The sequence below is a fragment of the Oncorhynchus kisutch genome, linkage group LG14 (genome assembly GCF_002021735.2).
Source record: "Oncorhynchus kisutch isolate 150728-3 linkage group LG14, Okis_V2, whole genome shotgun sequence".
Lineage (NCBI taxonomy): Eukaryota > Metazoa > Chordata > Actinopteri > Salmoniformes > Salmonidae > Oncorhynchus > Oncorhynchus kisutch.
Genome location: NC_034187.2, coordinates 15,770,374 through 15,786,941, shown reverse-complemented (window position 1 = coordinate 15,786,941; position 16,568 = coordinate 15,770,374). Strand labels below are relative to the sequence as shown.

Genomic DNA, 16,568 nt, shown 5'->3' with positions numbered 1-16,568 from the left:
TAACCATGTTTATCAGTGGTAGTTTTAAATCCTGAAAACACAGCTGTCAGATATACAGGTGTGTTTCAGTTGTTTCACTCCCCATACGTAAGAAATAGGTTTATTGTAAGGAAATATGGTAACAGAAATACAAACATAGTCACCAGCTTCACCATACAGAAACACCAAACTTGTTGTATTTTTTACTGACTACCGAATACCACTAAACAAAATCTAAATAGTATTCCTCAGATAGATGTGAAGTTACTGTCATTGAATTCATTGAAAAATATTTTGTTTTGAAGAACATGTTTTAATGATTTTCTTTCTTGTATGTGTTTCTCCTGTGTTGCAGGAGGCAGGGACGAGCCTTCGAGCTACATCTGCACCACGTGTAAGCAGCCCTTTCCCAGTGCCTGGTTCCTCCTGCAGCACGCCCAGAACAGCCATGGCATCCGCATCTACCTGGAGTCCAACCCCTCCAGTTCGTCGCTTACCCCCCGCATCACCATCCCCGGACCGCCCATGGGCCAGGACTCCATCCCCCAGTCCCCCCTCGCCAACTTTCTGGGAGAGAACAACCCCTTCCACCTGTTGAGGATGACTGGGCCCCTGCTCCGGGAGCCCCCACCAGGCTTCATGGAGAACCGTGGAGGCCTCCCCAACACGCCGCCCTTCGTCAGCCCCTCACCCCGCCACCACCTGGACCCCCACCGGCTGGAACGCCTTAGTGCCGAGGAAATGGGGCTCATCTCCCAGCACCCCAGTGCCTTTGAGAGGGTGATGCGGCTGACGCCCATGGCCATCGAGGCCCAATCCATGGACTTTTCCAGGCGGCTCAGGGAGCTGGCGGGGAGCAATAACGTGGCCACACCTCCTCTTTCGCCCAGCCGGAACAACCCTATGCACCGCCTGCTCAACCCCAACCCCTTCCAGCCAAGCCCCAAGTCACCCTTTCTCAGCACCCCGCCCCTGCCGGCCATGCCCCCCAACAGCACCACCCCGCCCCAGACGCAGGCCAAGAGCAAGTCATGTGAGTTCTGCGGGAAGAGCTTCAAGTTCCAGAGTAACCTGGTGGTCCACCGGCGGAGCCACACCGGGGAGAAGCCCTATAAGTGTCAGCTGTGTGACCATGCCTGCTCCCAGGCCAGCAAGCTGAAGAGGCACATGAAGACACACATGCACAAATCTGGCTCCATGACAGGGAGGTCTGACGATGGGCTTTCCACCACAAGCTCCCCCGAGCCAGGCACCAGCGAAGTGACCGGAGAAGGCATGAAGAACAGAGAGGGAGACTTCAGGGGTGAGGGTGAAGAGGAGGAAGAGGAAGAGGATGAAGAGGAGATGGAGAACGAGAGCAGGCCAGAGTCAAACTTCAGCATGGACAACATGGAGTTCTACCGTAACCGTGAAAACGGCTCCAAGCCTCCGCCAGACGAGAAGAACTCTCTCTCCCTGGGTAAGATGGTGGAGAATGTGGGCCTGAACACTATACAGCAGTACAATAACTTGATAGTTGACAATCGTAAAAATCGGATGCCCTTCTCTAAGAAGGGGTCTGACGGGCAGCGGGACACTGGGGATGAGGACTCTGTGGTGGGAGAGATGGAGAGGGAGCATCATCACCACCAAATGGAAAGGGATCACCAAAGGCCCACTGTCAACGGCAGGAACTGTGGCTCCGGCAACTCTTTCTCAAGCCTTTTCCCCCGCAAGCCCACACCCATCACCAGCCCCAGCCTGTCCAACTCCTCCAACAAGAGGATCAAGATTGAGAAGGATCTGGACATGCCCCCGGCACCAATCATCCCCTCTGAGAACGTCTACTCTCAGTGGCTGGTGGGTTATGCCGCCTCACGACACTTCATCAAAGACCCTTTCCTGGGCTTCACCGACTCCAGACAATCTCCCTTCGGCACATCCTCTGAGCACTCATCTGAGAACGGCAGCCTGCGCTTCTCCACACCTCCTGGGGACCTCCTGGATGGCGGCCTGTCGGGTCGCAGCGGTACAGCCAGCGGGGGTAGCACCCCTCACCTGGGGGGCATGGGATCCGGCCGGCCCGGCTCCAAGGAGAGCCGACGGAGCGACACCTGCGAGTACTGCGGCAAGGTGTTCAAGAACTGCAGCAACCTGACAGTGCACCGACGCAGCCACACGGGAGAGAGGCCCTACAAGTGTGAGCTGTGCAACTACGCCTGCGCCCAGAGCTCCAAGCTCACCCGCCACATGAAGACCCACGGACAGATGGGTAAGGAAGTGTACCGCTGTGACATTTGCCAAATGCCCTTCAGTGTGTACAGCACTCTCGAGAAACACATGAAAAAGTGGCACGGGGAACATTTGATGACCAACGAGGTCAAAATTGAAGCGAGAGAAGCTAAGACAGATTTTCCTATTTTGCCTCTTTCGCCACAACCTTGAAAAACAAACAAACACAAAAAGGGGTAGCTGGATACTCTTTTTCTTAAATATCGCATTTTGGGTTAATTTGATGTTTTTGCCTAAGAAACTGTTAACTGAGAAAAACAATTAAACAAACAAACAGATATTAACAGCACCAATTAAAGCCGGTCTAAACTGCCTCATTTGGCTAAAGATCCTTTTTAACAGTTGATCAGAGGATTAATTAAATGATACCATTTTTGGAGCCTTTAACTGTGCAATAATTTCTGTATTTATTGGATTTTGTAATATTTTGGCATGTACAGGTACTATTTTATTTTGTCATTTTAAAATTTGTTTTACTTTTTATTTTAATTGCTGGGATTTTATTTCCTTTTTTAAAAACCCAGAGGATATCCTGAGATTTCTTTTTAGCAGACAGAAAAAAAACTGCTTATAGATAATTGTATATTTAAACTACACGTGTAATTTCCTGAAGAGAAGCCCGATTTTAATCTTAAAAAATGTTTTAAGCATAACTGACGAAGCAATTTTTGATTTGTTATACATGATAGGATATACATTCGCGGACAACAATCCTTTGGCATTGTAGCATGAACTGACTTTTAACATGTTCATCTAATTGGATATGTAGCACTGAATGTCATTTATGACAGTAAATCTAAAGAGGATCCGGAGGTTTCACAAACCCCGCCTCTTCTCCAGTAAATACATCCATTAAAAATAAAGAAGAAGACGAAGCAGAAGAACACAAAAACACGCTTACTGGTACCTAGTACCCACCCCTGACAGACAACGCTAGAGAAACAGAGACATTGTGTATTTCTATAGAATCCCCTCATACTGTTCTCACACTGCATCTAAACTAGCTCCTCCTAAACTCACCCTAACCCATCCTACTAAACATAACAGAAATGCTATAACAATGCACATACTGATGTTTTCTATCTTTTATCACACAGTTGTAGGATGGCTAAACCGTCGGGCTAAACTGCGGAGCTTTATAGCCAGAGAGAGCAGGGAGATCTTAGGGTGAGCTATAGGGGTCTCTTCCCTCTTCTTCATGATGTCATTCACCCCTTCATTATCATTCCACGGATGAGTTTAACACAATCGCCCGTGCCCTTAGATTATTGCATATATTACACTCTCCTCCCAATTCCCCGTCCCTCGTCTCTGATGCACACTGTGTCTCACTCCTCTGCCAGCTGACTATTACAACTTCCAGCACTATTAAAAACTCCCTATCGGACACTGGGCACAGAGTAGCATTACAGACAGCCTCATCACCCTCAGTCTCACTCAGTCATTTCAAACTGCCAGGTATTGACACATTCTGTAGGCAAGGTGTATCTCCTTAAACTCTGCTTTCTCTGTTTTGATCACCATTCATATTTAATGTTTCTCTGGTGGTGGTTTAGGAAGTGACTGGGTGGTGGATTAGGAAGGGGCTGGGTGGTGGATTAGGAAGGGGCTGGGTGGTGGTTTAGGAAGGGACTGGGTGGTGGATTAGGAAGGGGCTGGATGGTGGATTAGGAAGGGGCTGGGTGGTGGTTTAGGAAGGGGCTGGGTGGTATATTAGGAAGGGACTGGGTGGTGGTTTAGGAAGGGGCTGGATGGTGGATTAGGAAGGGGCTGGGTGGTGGATTAGGAAGGGGCTGAGTGGTGGTTTAGGAAGGGGCTGGGTGGTGGTTTAGCAAGGGGCTGGGTGGTGGTTTAGGAAGGGGCTGGGTGGTGGTTTAGGAAGGGGCTGGGTAGTGTTTTAAGAAGGGGCTGGGTGGTGGTTTAGGAAGGGGCTGGGTGGTAGATTAGGAAGGGGCTGGGTGGTGGTTTAGGAAGAGGCTGGATGGTGGTTTAGGAAGGGGCTGGGTGGTGGTTTAGGAAGGGGATGGGTGGTGGATTAGGAAGGGGCTGGGTGGTGGTTTAGGAAGGGGCTGGGTGGTGGATTAGGAAGGGGCTGGGTGGTGGATTAGGAAGGGGCTGGGTGGTGGTTTAGGAAGGGGCTGGGTGGTGGTTTAGGAAGAGGCTGGGTGGTGGTTTAGGAAAGGGGCTGGGTGGTGGTAGTAGTCACTACCAAAGCGGTCACCACCTCTTTAACCAGATGAGAATTACGTACCTAAATGTAATTCTATATTATTATTAACTCTACATACATTCAGTAACGATGTTTTATGATATCACTGCCCTATGCATTTTTTCTATAAATATCTATACATTTTGACAAAATGAATTTATACCTGTATAGTAACAAGTTTGATTGTATAGTGTGCCATAGTCAAAGTGTTTATGATGTTGTATTTTCTTCTGGTTAAAATGGTCTTGTCCGCTGCGAGACAGAACCAGTGGCAGTTAGTTACTTAGTGATATGCAGACCAGTAAATTGCACAGTTATAGATACAAACAGTGTCTGTAGAATTCTGTTGAGCGTGTGCCCAAACAGTAAGACAATTTTTTCTTTCTTTCCTCATTCAGGGCTCCCTGTGATGTGTAGTTGAACGCATTCTGAAAGAAGTAGCAACTCTGACACACACAGAATGCACAGCTGAGTGAGCTTTTTAGGAAAGATTTTTCGGTCTTCAGCAAGCACCAACCTTTGCCCAAATCAGCACTCCTTGTTATTTTGAATAATGTACCCCTGTCCTACCCCCCCCCCCTGTTCAAACCCCCTCAAGTTGACCTTTGACATCCACGCAAAAATGTTTGTTTTTTTAGTTAAAAATCTTTCATTGAGAAAAAAAGAAGAGAAAAACACATATCTTTGCAGTTGACCCGTACTATGATTTGTCAATCATTTTTTTACACACAAAAAGAAAAAGAAAATGGAAAATACGGCTTCTGAGCAAGAAATGACTTTGACTGGATTTACTCGGCCTGGGTGAAGGGTTCTATAGTTTGGGATCAGCTGATATTGAAGTGCCAGCGTTGCTATAAGCTTGGCTTTCTCAATACTGGCACTATAAAAATGAAAATTAATTTATTTGGACACTTTTTGTACTGCCATTCAATTTGACATGAGTGTGCCTTGAATACTGATCTTCCTATTCACCGTCTCTCAAGACAAATGCGACACTTTTGTGAAGCAAAGGATTTGAACAAAATGAAAACAATGTATTAAATTTATGTGTCAACTTAGTATCTAATTTGCTTATGAAATTCCAATAGAATATCAGAGATATTACTTCTAAAAAATAAAACAAAGCTGCATTTAGGTTAGGAGTAGCCAGCACAACAATGATGTGTCTGTGTCTGTATATATGTATGCATATGTACATAGAAATGCATAAACCTATATAGATATATATCAAATTCTTCAAATCAGGACAAGACTGTATCCCTAGAAACATGGTCCGAGTGGATTGTTATGCCACACAATAGTCAAGGAAGAGACTGGACTAAAAATCAGGAACTGCAGAAACAAAAAAAGAATTTAGTGCACTCTGTCTTAAAATACGTTTACAGTATTGAAACAAGTACAAGGGTAAAATAATATTTGTGTGTATGTGTGTTTTAAACCAGTATTTCTTTTCTTCAAGTTTGCTTATACAGTTTCTCTGAATGCCATGGTGGCGATGTGTATATTGTTTTTTGGTGACGGGGTTTTAGTATATATATATATATGAATATATATGAATATATATGACATTTTTCTTGTTTACTGTAAAAGTATACCAGTATTTGTAATATTGGAAAATGGGCATTTTACAAAAATATTAAAAAAGTTATTGTTTCTTTATTTTTATTTTGGAGTCCAATTTAAATGGTGGGTCTTTTAAAAATGTTTTTGTCACTGTAACTGTAAAAGTCTTCAGTTTTAGTAACTTCTCCTTTTGCTGCATTGGTGTAATAAAATGAAAATAAATCAAATAAAAAGTGAACTGGTAACCAACTTGGATGGGGTGGGGGGGGGGAAGCTGCATCATGTCTGAATTTCCCCTCGTAGAAACTATGGAACATTGTTATTGCTTTGCAGTAAAATACTGACATGTATCTATGTTCTGCTTCTGGAATGGATGCTGTTCATTGGCTGGTTTGAAATACATGTGTAGGCACTTGTTGTCTTTCTACAGAAGCTTGTCTTTTTGAACCTGTATGTGCATCCTTCGTGAAAAGGGTACTTTAAGTACCCGTATGTCATTATCTTATTTGGGGTAGGGGGACAACATTGCAACTTCAAGATAAAACTCACAGGCTGCCACCATTTATTTGATTTAATTTGGCAGGATAAAATAGTGCAGAAAACCCATGATGAATTTGCATTGTTGACATGAACCTTATTGTACAGAAGGGAAATAAAAAGGTTGTTTGACCTTTTAGCAACAAAAAGTAATGTTTTTGTTTACTATTCTGTTGGTTGTACATATCTTTAGTTTTTCTATTTAGATTTGAACATTTCTATGTGTTCTAACTGGCACTGGCAGTGACCATCTCTCTTTAGGGTCATCTAGCTGCCCTTTGACCCTAGACCTTTGGTGACCTGTGTGTCAGTTGTACGGGAACCTGACCTGCCAACCCATAGACTTCACAGCATGAGAAGAATGGAGAACATATACAAGCATGATGTGGTAGAGACGCAGGCAGACAGGTCTGGCCACCAGTCAGAGAAAGGACATGGATAGAGTGTGTAGAAAAAGATACACACATTGGAGAAAAAATGGTAAAGTCTCTTATGAGGTGCAGGGAGATTATATATCTGGATACCTTAGTTAGACATCGTCTCACAGAACCATGTAGTGTACACAGAGCAGCCGAGGCTGGCTGGATACAATCAAAGCTACTAGCTGCATTCGCCTCAAACCAGAAGCTACAATTACAGGCAGTTAGTAGCTACCGTACCTGACCACAATCATATGGACAACTATCAATCAGTCAGAACCAGGGTGTTTATATGAAAGCTGCTCACTTAGATGTACAGAACTGTCCTCCAACTGTTTAGCAGCACAGAACACCCATATCTGTGTTTTACCTTCTTTTTACGATTTTATGTTTCCCTTAAAATATTGGTGCTTTGATATGTGCTAAGAGCTATTCCGTGTTGGCTGCACTGTTTGTCCGCCCCTGGGCACCGTAGACAGAACACCAAGCAGAGCAAGGCTAAGCTAGGCTGTTGATGGTGTTCACTTTGTGTATAGACATATTCATGGAACACTGCCCAGTCTGTGGGTATATTCATTTTGTTTTCCTTCCAAGGTGCAGGTGTATTGGGCTAGGCCAGTAGTCCCTCTACATGAGAGACTGAGTGGACGTTAGTACGCCGGTCCTGAATTAGGAAATAAAAATACAAAAGTGCTTTGCTGCTTTCCACTCTTTATGTTTGACATTCAATCATTTTACTATTTCATTTGAGATTGTTTGAATGTTTGTATTTAAATAATAACACAGGGTTGGGATAAAGAAATCTTTTTTATATGTAATAATGTTCGAGTACAAAGGGAAGTGGTCCGGGTCTGGACATACAGGGGGAGGGCTGGGGGCTTTGAGTAGGGATGTTATGCTGTGTGTGATGTCACTTTATTTAAATACATCAACTGATTATTTAGGCTGCAATTGGCTGTGTTGTCTGTGATGTCACTGAGGTGAGGACAGCGTTCCGTCGTTCTCAGGACTGATGAGTCCAATGCCATTGGTTCGTTACAGTAAACATGACATTCAGACATCACTTGGCCTGTCTCTGCGCTCTTTATTTGAAATACATCCGAAAGATGCATGTTCACCACATTATGCAACAGGATCAATACACACACACACACACACACACACACACACACACACACACACACACACACACACACACACACACACACACACACACACACACACACACACACACACACACACACACACACACACACACACACACACACACACACACACACACACACACACACACACACACACACACATTTTTAAGTCATGGAACTTCTGAAATGTAGAAATTGATGAGTACATAGGAAAGAAAACATCTAATATTAAACTTACAAAATAACATATTTCACTCTTCCTTCCATGTGCATTAAACTAATCCAATACCATCACACTTATTCTGTCTTTTCAACCAAAACCACTTCTAAAATCAACTTCAGGATATACATAAATGCCTGATATATGAAGGCATCCTTGGTGGCACATTTCCTGCACTGCAGACTCTGATCCCTGTCACTCAATCTGCTCCCCACTGGCTGGTTGGACGTAGAGGGGTTGAAGAAGGTATCTGCTCCCCACTGGCTGGTTGGATGTAGAGGGGTTGAAGAAGGGATCTGCTCCCTGCTGGCTGGTTGGATGTAGAGGGGTTGAAGAAGGGATCTGCTCCACTGGCTGGTTGGACGTAGAGGGGTTGAAGAAGGGATCTGCTCCCCACTGGCTGGTTGGATGTAGAGGGGTTGAAGAAGGGATCTGCTCCCCACTGGCTGGTTGGATGTAGAGGGGTTGAAGAAGGGATCTGCTCCGCTGGCTGGTTGGACGTAGAGGGGTTGAAGAAGGGATCTGCTCCCCACTGGCTGGTTGGATGTAGAGGGGTTGAAGAAGGGATCTGCTCCCTGCTGGCTGGTTGGATGTAGAGGGGTTGAAGAAGGGATCTGCTCCACTGGCTGGTTGGATGTAGAGGGGTTGAAGAAGGGATCTGCTCCCTGTTGGCTGGTTGGATGTAGAGGGGTTGAAGAAGGGATCTGCTCCCCACTGGCTGGTTGGACGTAGAGGGGTTGAAGAAGGGATCTGCTCCCCACTGGCTGGTTGGATGTATAGGGGTTGAAGAAGGGATCTGCTCCCTGCTGGCTGGTTGGATGTAGAGGGGTTGAAGAAGGGATCTGCTCCCCACTGGCTGGTTGGACATAGAGGGGTTGAAGAAGGGATCTGCTCCCCACTGGCTGGTTGGATGCAGAGGGGTTGAAGAAGGGATCTGCTCCCCACTGGCTGGTTGGACATAGAGGGGTTGAAGAAGGGATCTGCTCCCCACTGGCTGGTTGGATGCAGAGGGGTTGAAGAAGGGATCTGCTCCCCACTGGCTTGTTGGATGTAGAGGGGTTGAAGAAGGGATCTGCTCCCCACTGGCTGGTTGGATGTAGAGGGGTTGAAGAAGGGATCTGCTCCGCTGGCTGGTTGGACTTAGAGGGGTTGAAGAAGGGATCTGCTCCCCACTGGCTGGTTGGATGTAGAGGGGTTGTAGAAGGGATCTGCTCCCTGCTGGCTGGTTGGATGTAGAGGGGTTGAAGAAGGGATCTGCTCCACTGGCTGGTTGGATGTAGAGGGGTTGAAGAAGGGATCTGCTCCCTGTTGGCTGGTTGGATGTAGAGGGGTTGAAGAAGGGATCTGCTCCCCACTGGCTGGTTGGACGTAGAGGGGTTGAAGAAGGGATCTGCTCCCCACTGGCTGGTTGGATGTATAGGGGTTGAAGAAGGGATCTGCTCCCTGCTGGCTGGTTGGATGTAGAGGGGTTGAAGAAGGGATCTGCTCCCCACTGGCTGGTTGGACATAGAGGGGTTGAAGAAGGGATCTGCTCCCCACTGGCTGGTTGGATGCAGAGGGGTTGAAGAAGGGATCTGCTCCCCACTGGCTGGTTGGATGTAGAGGGGTTGAAGAAGGGATCTGCTCCCCACTGGCTGGTTGGATGTAGAGGGGTTGAAGAAGGGATCTGCTCCCCACTGGCTGGTTGGACGTAGAGGGGTTGAAGAAGGGATCTGCTCCGCTGGCTGGTTGGACGTAGAGGGGTTGAAGAAGGGATCTGCTCCCTGCTGGCTGGTTGGATGTAGAGGGGTTGAAGAAGGGATCTGCTCCACTGGCTGGTTGGATGTAGAGGGGTTGAAGAAGGGATCTGCTCCCCACTGGCTGGTTGGATTTAGAGGGGTTGAAGAAGGGATCTGCTCCCTGCTGGCTGGTTGGATGTAGAGGGGTTGAAGAAGGGATCTGCTCCACTGGCTGGTTGGACGTAGAGGGGTTGAAGAAGGGATCTGCTCCCCACTGGCTGGTTGGACGTAGATGGGTTGAAGAAGGGATCTGATCCCCACTGGCTGGTTGGATGTAGAGGGGTTGAAGAAGGGATCTGCTCCCTGCTGGCTGGTTGGATGTAGAGGGGTTGAAGAAGGGATCTGCTCCGCTGGCTGGTTGGACGTAGAGGGGTTGAAGAAGGGATCTGCTCCCCACTGGCTGGTTGGATGTAGAGGGGTTGAAGAAGGGATCTGCTCCCCACTGGCTGGTTGGATGTAGAGGGGTTGAAGAAGGGATCTGCTCCGCTGGCTGGTTGGACGTAGAGGGGTTGAAGAAGGGATCTGCTCCCCACTGGCTGGTTGGATGTAGAGGGGTTGAAGAAGGGATCTGCTCCCTGCTGGCTGGTTGGATGTAGAGGGGTTGAAGAAGGGATCTGCTCCACTGGCTTGTTGGATGTAGAGGGGTTGAAGAAGGGATCTGCTCCCTGTTGGCTGGTTGGATGTAGAGGGGTTGAAGAAGGGATCTGCTCCCCACTGGCTGGTTGGACGTAGAGGGGTTGAAGAAGGGATCTGCTCCCCACTGGCTGGTTGGATGTATAGGGGTTAAAGAAGGGATCTGCTCCCTGCTGGCTGGTTGGATGTAGAGGGGTTGAAGAAGGGATCTGCTCCCCACTGGCTGGTTGGACATAGAGGGGTTGAAGAAGGGATCTGCTCCCCACTGGCTGGTTGGATGCAGAGGGGTTGAAGAAGGGATCTGCTCCCCACTGGCTGGTTGGATGTAGAGGGGTTGAGGAAGGGATCTGCTCCCCACTGGCTGGTTGGATGTAGAGGGGTTGAAGAAGGGATCTGCTCCGCTGGCTGGTTGGACGTAGAGGGGTTGAAGAAGGGATCTGCTCCCTGCTGGCTGGTTGGATGTAGAGGGGTTGAAGAAGGGATCTGCTCCCTGCTGGCTGGTTGGATGTAGAGGGGTTGAAGAAGGGATCTGCTCCACTGGCTGGTTGGATGTAGAGGGGTTGAAGAAGGGATCTGCTCCACTGGCTGGTTGGATGTAGAGGGGTTGAAGAAGGGATCTGCTCCCCACTGGCTGGTTGGATGTAGAGGGGTTGAAGAAGGGATCTGCTCCCTGCTGGCTGGTTGGATGTAGAGGGGTTGAAGAAGGGATCTGCTCCCTGCTGGCTGGTTGGATGTAGAGGGGTTGAAGAAGGGATCTGCTCCACTGGCTGGTTGGACGTAGAGGGGTTGAAGAAGGGATCTGCTCCCCACTGGCTGGTTGGACGTAGAGGGGTTGAAGAAGGGATCTGCTCCCCACTGGCTGGTTGGATGTAGAGGGGTTGAAGAAGGGATCTGCTCCCTGCTGGCTGGTTGGATGTAGAGGGGTTGAAGAAGGGATCTGCTCCGCTGGCTGGTTGGACGTAGAGGGGTTGAAGAAGGGATCTGCTCCCCACTGGCTGGTTGGATGTAGAGGGGTTGAAGAAGGGATCTGCTCCCTGCTGGCTGGTTGGATGTAGAGGGGTTGAAGAAGGGATCTGCTCCACTGGCTGGTTGGACGTAGAGGGGTTGAAGAAGGGATCTGCTCCCTGCTGGCTGGTTGGATGTAGAGGGGTTGAAGAAGGGATCTGCTCCACTGGCTGGTTGGATGTAGAGGGGTTGAAGAGGGGATCTGCTCCCTGCTGGCTGGTTGGATGTAGAGGGGTTGAAGAAGGGATCTGCTCCCTGCTGTCTGGTTGGATGTAGAGGGGTTGAAGAAGGGATCTGCTCCACTGGCTGGTTGGATGTAGAGGGGTTGAAGAAGGGAGCTGCTCCCCACTGGCTGGTTGGATGTAGAGGGGTTGAAGAAGGGATCTGCTCCCTGCTGGCTGGTTGGATGTAGAGGGGTTGAAGAAGGGATCTGCTCCACTGGCTGGTTGGATGTAGAGGGGTTGAAGAAGGGAGCTGCTCCCCACTGGCTGGTTGGATGTAGAGGGGTTGAAGAAGGGATCTGCTCCACTGGCTGGTTGGATGTAGAGGGGTTGAAGAAGGGATCTGCTCCACTGGCTGGTTGGATGTAGAGGGGTTGAAGAAGGGATCTGCTCCACTGGCTGGTTGGATGTAGAGGGGTTGAAGAAGGGATCTGCTCCACTGGCTGGTTGGACGTAGAGGGGTTGAAGAAGGGAGCTGGATGTACAGTTTTGTTCTACTTCTTTGTTGACACCGACTGCTTACTGAACTATACCAGAAGGTCAGTTTGTCTAGTCGAATGCTATTGCGTATCACACTGAGCTTTTGAGATACTGATTTCAACCGTAGGTAAAAGTTTAATGGGAAAAGTCAATACTGTAGTACACAGAAAAAGGATATGCACATTTGTATGTATACAGTACATTTATTTTTGTAGCAATGTGTTACATGTAAACAGAAAATCCACATCTGCATGTCCATTTATATATATTTCTTACATGTAAAGTCATATATAGTGAACAGAAAATTTGCCACAAAATGACATCCCCATGACACAAAATGACATCCCCATGCCACAAAATACCTACAGAACCACAGCAATGAAAAACCCTGCGGAAGTTCTGTAATAAAAAATAATTACGTACCTCCTCCAAGTCACTCTGTCACTCTTGTTGGTCTGGCCAGGGATTTTCCTCAACATCACATCTGATGTTTTCCCTTGAGATGCACCGGGGGAAAATGTCCTTGCGTGGAGCAACCATCCCCTGCAGTGATCGCCTTTGATGTCCTCACAAGCAGCATTCATGGCATCTAACAGAGACATCTGATCTTATGCCCGATAGTCATATACTTTCCACCTCCATGCTTAACAAACCTCTTCTATTGGATTCAGGAATGGGGAGGATGGTGGAACAACTCCATTGTAATTCTGTGCAGCAAACCATTCCCTGACAATGTTGGTTTGGTGGAAGCTGACATTATCCCACACAATTACATCATTTTGCAAATCTCTTTTCTCTCAAAACCTCTTTGGTGTTCTGATATTAGGTCTCTGTAAAGTGTATTTAGGAAGGCCAGGAGAAGTAGGGTGTTATAGGGCCCAATGTGAGGAATGTGTGCTCACAGCATTCTCAGAAATGGCAGCACACATTGTAATATTGCCCCCATGTTGGCCTGGTGTGCCAGTCGTGGCTCGGTGTCCAATGAGATTGCGGCCACGCCTCCTGCCTTTGGCCAGATTGAACCCAGCCTCGTCCACAAAAACAAGAATGTGGATAATGTCATGTCCTTCCAGCTCCATTATTCTCTATGTAGTAACACAGAAAATATAAAGTTAGTTTTACATATCCTATTCTACAATCAGACAGTTTAGAAAAGTATAAATGTTTTCTGTGTATCTACAACTTCAAGAAGTATATAACAGGCCTCATTGTAGTACAGTAAAACTCCCTGTACAATACACCATGTGCACACCAATGGTTTACCTGGACATACTGGTACCACAGTTCCTACCTGGACACACTGGTACCACAGATCCTACCTGGACATACTGGTACCACAGTTCCTACCTGGACACACTGGTACCACAGCTCCTACCTGGACATACTGGTACCACAGCTCCTACCTGGATATGCTGGTACCACAACTTCTACCTCGACATACTGGTACCACAGCTCCTACCTGGACATACTGGTACCACAGCTCCTACCTGGACATACTGGTACCACAGCTCCTACCTGGACATACTGGTACCACAGCTCCTACCTGGATGTGCTGGTACCACAACTCCTACCTGGACATACTGGTACCACAGCTCCTACCTGGACATATTGGTACCACAGCTCCTACCTGGATGTGCTGGTACCACAACTCCTACCTGGACATACTGGTACCACAGCTCCTACCTGGACATACTGGTACCACAGCTCCTACCTGGACATACTGGTACCACAACTCCTACCTGGACATACTGGTACCACAACTCCTACCAGGACATACTGGTACCACAGCTCCTACCTGGACATACTGGTACCACAGCTCCTACCTGGACATACTGGTACCACAGCTCCTACCTGGACATACTGGTACCACAGCTCCAACCTGAACATACTGGTACCACAGATCCTACCTGAACATACTGGTACCACAGCTCCTACCTGGACATACTGGTACCACAGCTTCTACCTGGACATACTGGTACCACAGCTCCTACCTGGACATACCTGTACCACAGCTCCTACCAGGACATACTGGTACCACAGCTCCTACCAGGACATACTGGTACCACAGCTCCTACCTGGACATACCTGTACCACAGCTCCTACCAGGACACACTGGTACCACAGCTCCTACCAGGACATACTGGTACCACAGCTCCTACCTGGACATACCTGTACCACAGTTCCTACCTGGACATACTGGTACCACACCTCCTACCTGGACATACTGGTACCACAGCTCCTACCAGGACATACTGGTACCACAGCTCCAACCTGGACATACTGGTACCACAGCTCCTACCTGGACATACTGGTACCACAACTCCTACCAGGACATACTGGTACCACAACTCCTACCAGGACATACTGGTACCACAGATCCTACCTGGACATACTGGTACCACAACTCCTACCAGGACATACTGGTACCACAGCTCCTACCTGGACATACCTGTACCACAGTTCCTACCTGGACATACTGGTACCACAGCTCCTACCTGGACATACTGGTACCACAGCTCCTACCTGGACATACCTGTACCACAGCTCCTACCAGGACATACTGGTACCACAGCTCCTACCAGGACATACTGGTACCACAGCTCCTACCTGGACATACCTGTACCACAGCTCCTACCAGGACATACTGGTACCACAGCTCCTACCAGGACATACTGGTACCACAGCTCCTACCTGGACATAATGGTACCACAGCTCCTACCTGGACATACCTGTACCACAGCTCCTACCAGGACATACTGGTACCACAGCTCCTACCTGGACATACCTGTACCACAGCTCCTACCAGGACATACTGGTACCACAGCTCCTACCAGGACATACTGGTACCACAGCTCCTACCTGGACATACCTGTACCACAGCTCCTACCAGGACATACTGGTACCACAGCTCCTACCAGGACATACTGGTACCACAGCGCCTACCTGGACATACTGGTACCACAGTTCCTACCTGGACATACCTGTACCACAGCTCCTACCAGGACATACTGGTACCACAGCTCCTACCAGGACATACTGGTACCACAGCTCCTACCAGGACATACTGGTACCACAGCTCCTAACTGGACATACTGGTACCACAACTCCTACCTGGACATAATGGTACCACAGCTCCTACCTGGACATACCTGTACCACAGCTCCTACCAGGACATACTGGTACCACAGCTCCTACCTGGACATACCTGTACCACAGCTCCTACCAGGACATACTGGTACCACAGCTCCTACCAGGACATACTGGTACCACAGCTCCTACCTGGACATACCTGTACCACAGCTCCTACCAGGACATACTGGTACCACAGCTCCTACCAGGACATACTGGTACCACAGCGCCTACCTGGACATACTGGTACCACAGCTCCTACCTGGACATACCTGTACCACAGCTCCTACCAGGACATACTGGTACCACAGCTCCTACCAGGACATACTGGTACCACAGCTCCTACCAGGACATACTGGTACCACAGCTCCTAACTGGACATACTGGTACCACAACTCCTACCTGGACATACCTGTACCACAGCTCCTACCTGGACATACTGGTACCACAACTCCTACCTGGACATACCTGTACCACAACTCCTACCTGGACATACCTGTACCACAGTTCCTACCTGGACATACTGGTACCACATCTCCTACCTGGACATACTGGTACCACAGCTCCTACCTGGACATACCTGTACCACAACTCCTACCTGGACATACCTGTACCACTGCTCCTACCTCGACATACTGGTACCACAACTCCTACCTGGACATACCTGTACCACAACTCCTACCTGGACATACCTGTACCACAGTTCCTACCTGGACATACTGGTACCACACCTCCTACCTGGACATACCTATACCACAACTCCTACCTGGACATACCTGTACCACAGCTCCTACCTGGACATACTGGTACCACAACTCCTACCTGGACATACTGGTACCACAACTCCTACCTGGACATACCTGTACCACAACTCCTACCTGGACATACCTGTACCACAGCTCCTACCTGGACATACTGGTACCACAACTCCTACCTGGACATACTGGTACCACAACTCCTACCTGGACATACCTGTACC

At 48.3% G+C, this 16,568-nt stretch overlaps 1 protein-coding gene across 3 annotated transcripts; it reads left to right on the top strand.

Moving 5' to 3' along the window:
* The first annotated feature begins 292 nt into the window (after window positions 1-292).
* Window positions 293-8,041, top strand: LOC109882419 (B-cell lymphoma/leukemia 11B-like). Of its 3 annotated transcripts, XM_031787898.1 has the most exons (3): window positions 293-2,230; window positions 3,348-3,417; window positions 4,858-8,041. In XM_031787898.1, exons 1-3 carry the CDS (start codon window positions 313-315, stop codon window positions 4,874-4,876), a joined length of 2,007 nt encoding a protein of 668 aa, XP_031643758.1. In that variant the 5' UTR covers window positions 293-312; the 3' UTR covers window positions 4,877-8,041. The 3 variants fall into 3 exon arrangements, 2 of the variants coding, with proteins under 2 accessions (XP_031643758.1, XP_031643759.1); XR_004202694.1 differs by having other exon boundaries at window positions 293-3,417; window positions 4,858-6,708; XM_031787899.1 differs by lacking the exon at window positions 3,348-3,417 and having other exon boundaries at window positions 297-2,230.
* Window positions 8,042-16,568: the final 8,527 nt, after the last annotated feature.

Coding starts and splice junctions, on each gene's coding strand:
- LOC109882419 (XM_031787898.1), top strand. CDS start 313: ATGTGTTTCTCCTGTGTTGCAGGAGGCAGGGACGAGCCTTCGAGCTAC. Junction 2,231..3,347: donor GAAGACCCACGGACAGATGG/GTAAGGAAGTGT, acceptor TTTATCACACAG/TTGTAGGATGGCTAAACCGT.